This window comes from Phaethon lepturus, unplaced genomic scaffold (assembly GCF_000687285.1).
Source record: "Phaethon lepturus isolate BGI_N335 unplaced genomic scaffold, ASM68728v1 scaffold22522, whole genome shotgun sequence".
Taxonomy (NCBI): Eukaryota; Metazoa; Chordata; class Aves; order Phaethontiformes; family Phaethontidae; genus Phaethon; species Phaethon lepturus.
In genome coordinates, this window is record NW_010522914.1 from 4,964 (window position 1) to 5,362 (window position 399).

General features: G+C 61.9%; 1 protein-coding gene across 1 annotated transcript in view; it reads left to right on the forward strand.

Moving 5' to 3' along the window:
* The window catches only part of ACOT11 (acyl-CoA thioesterase 11), a 9,466-nt gene that overhangs the window by 2,636 nt on the left and 6,431 nt on the right, over window positions 1-399 (forward strand). Inside the window, exon 5 of the mRNA XM_010281981.1 lies at window positions 252-371. Coding sequence (XP_010280283.1) covers window positions 252-371 — 120 coding nt within the window. The remainder of the gene's footprint in view (window positions 1-251; window positions 372-399) is intronic.

Here is a 399-nt window from a genome sequence, read left to right on the forward strand (position 1 = left end):
AAGGGATGGTCCCCAGCATGTCACCCTTGGGTGTTGCCATACAGGGAGTCCCATGGGTGCACAGCCTTGGAGGACCCCGGGGAAGGGTTCACACTCACCACACTCTACTCATTGTCCCTTCTCATGGGTGGTTTTGGCAGTTAAAAGACAGGGGTGACTGGTTTTGGGGTCTCCTCGGCTCTGGCTGGGCTGAGGAGGGTGTGTGGGGCTGCCAGGGTGCCACAGCTGGGGGTAACGCCTGCCCCCCGCAGCCGGCTGTGCCATGCCCACCCCACCCTGCGGGCCATCGAGATGTTCCACTTTCGGGGACCATCCCAAGTTGGGGACCGCCTGGTGCTCAAAGCCATCGTCAACAACGCCTTCAAAAACAGGTGGGTGCTGGCGGTGGGGGGTTCCCAA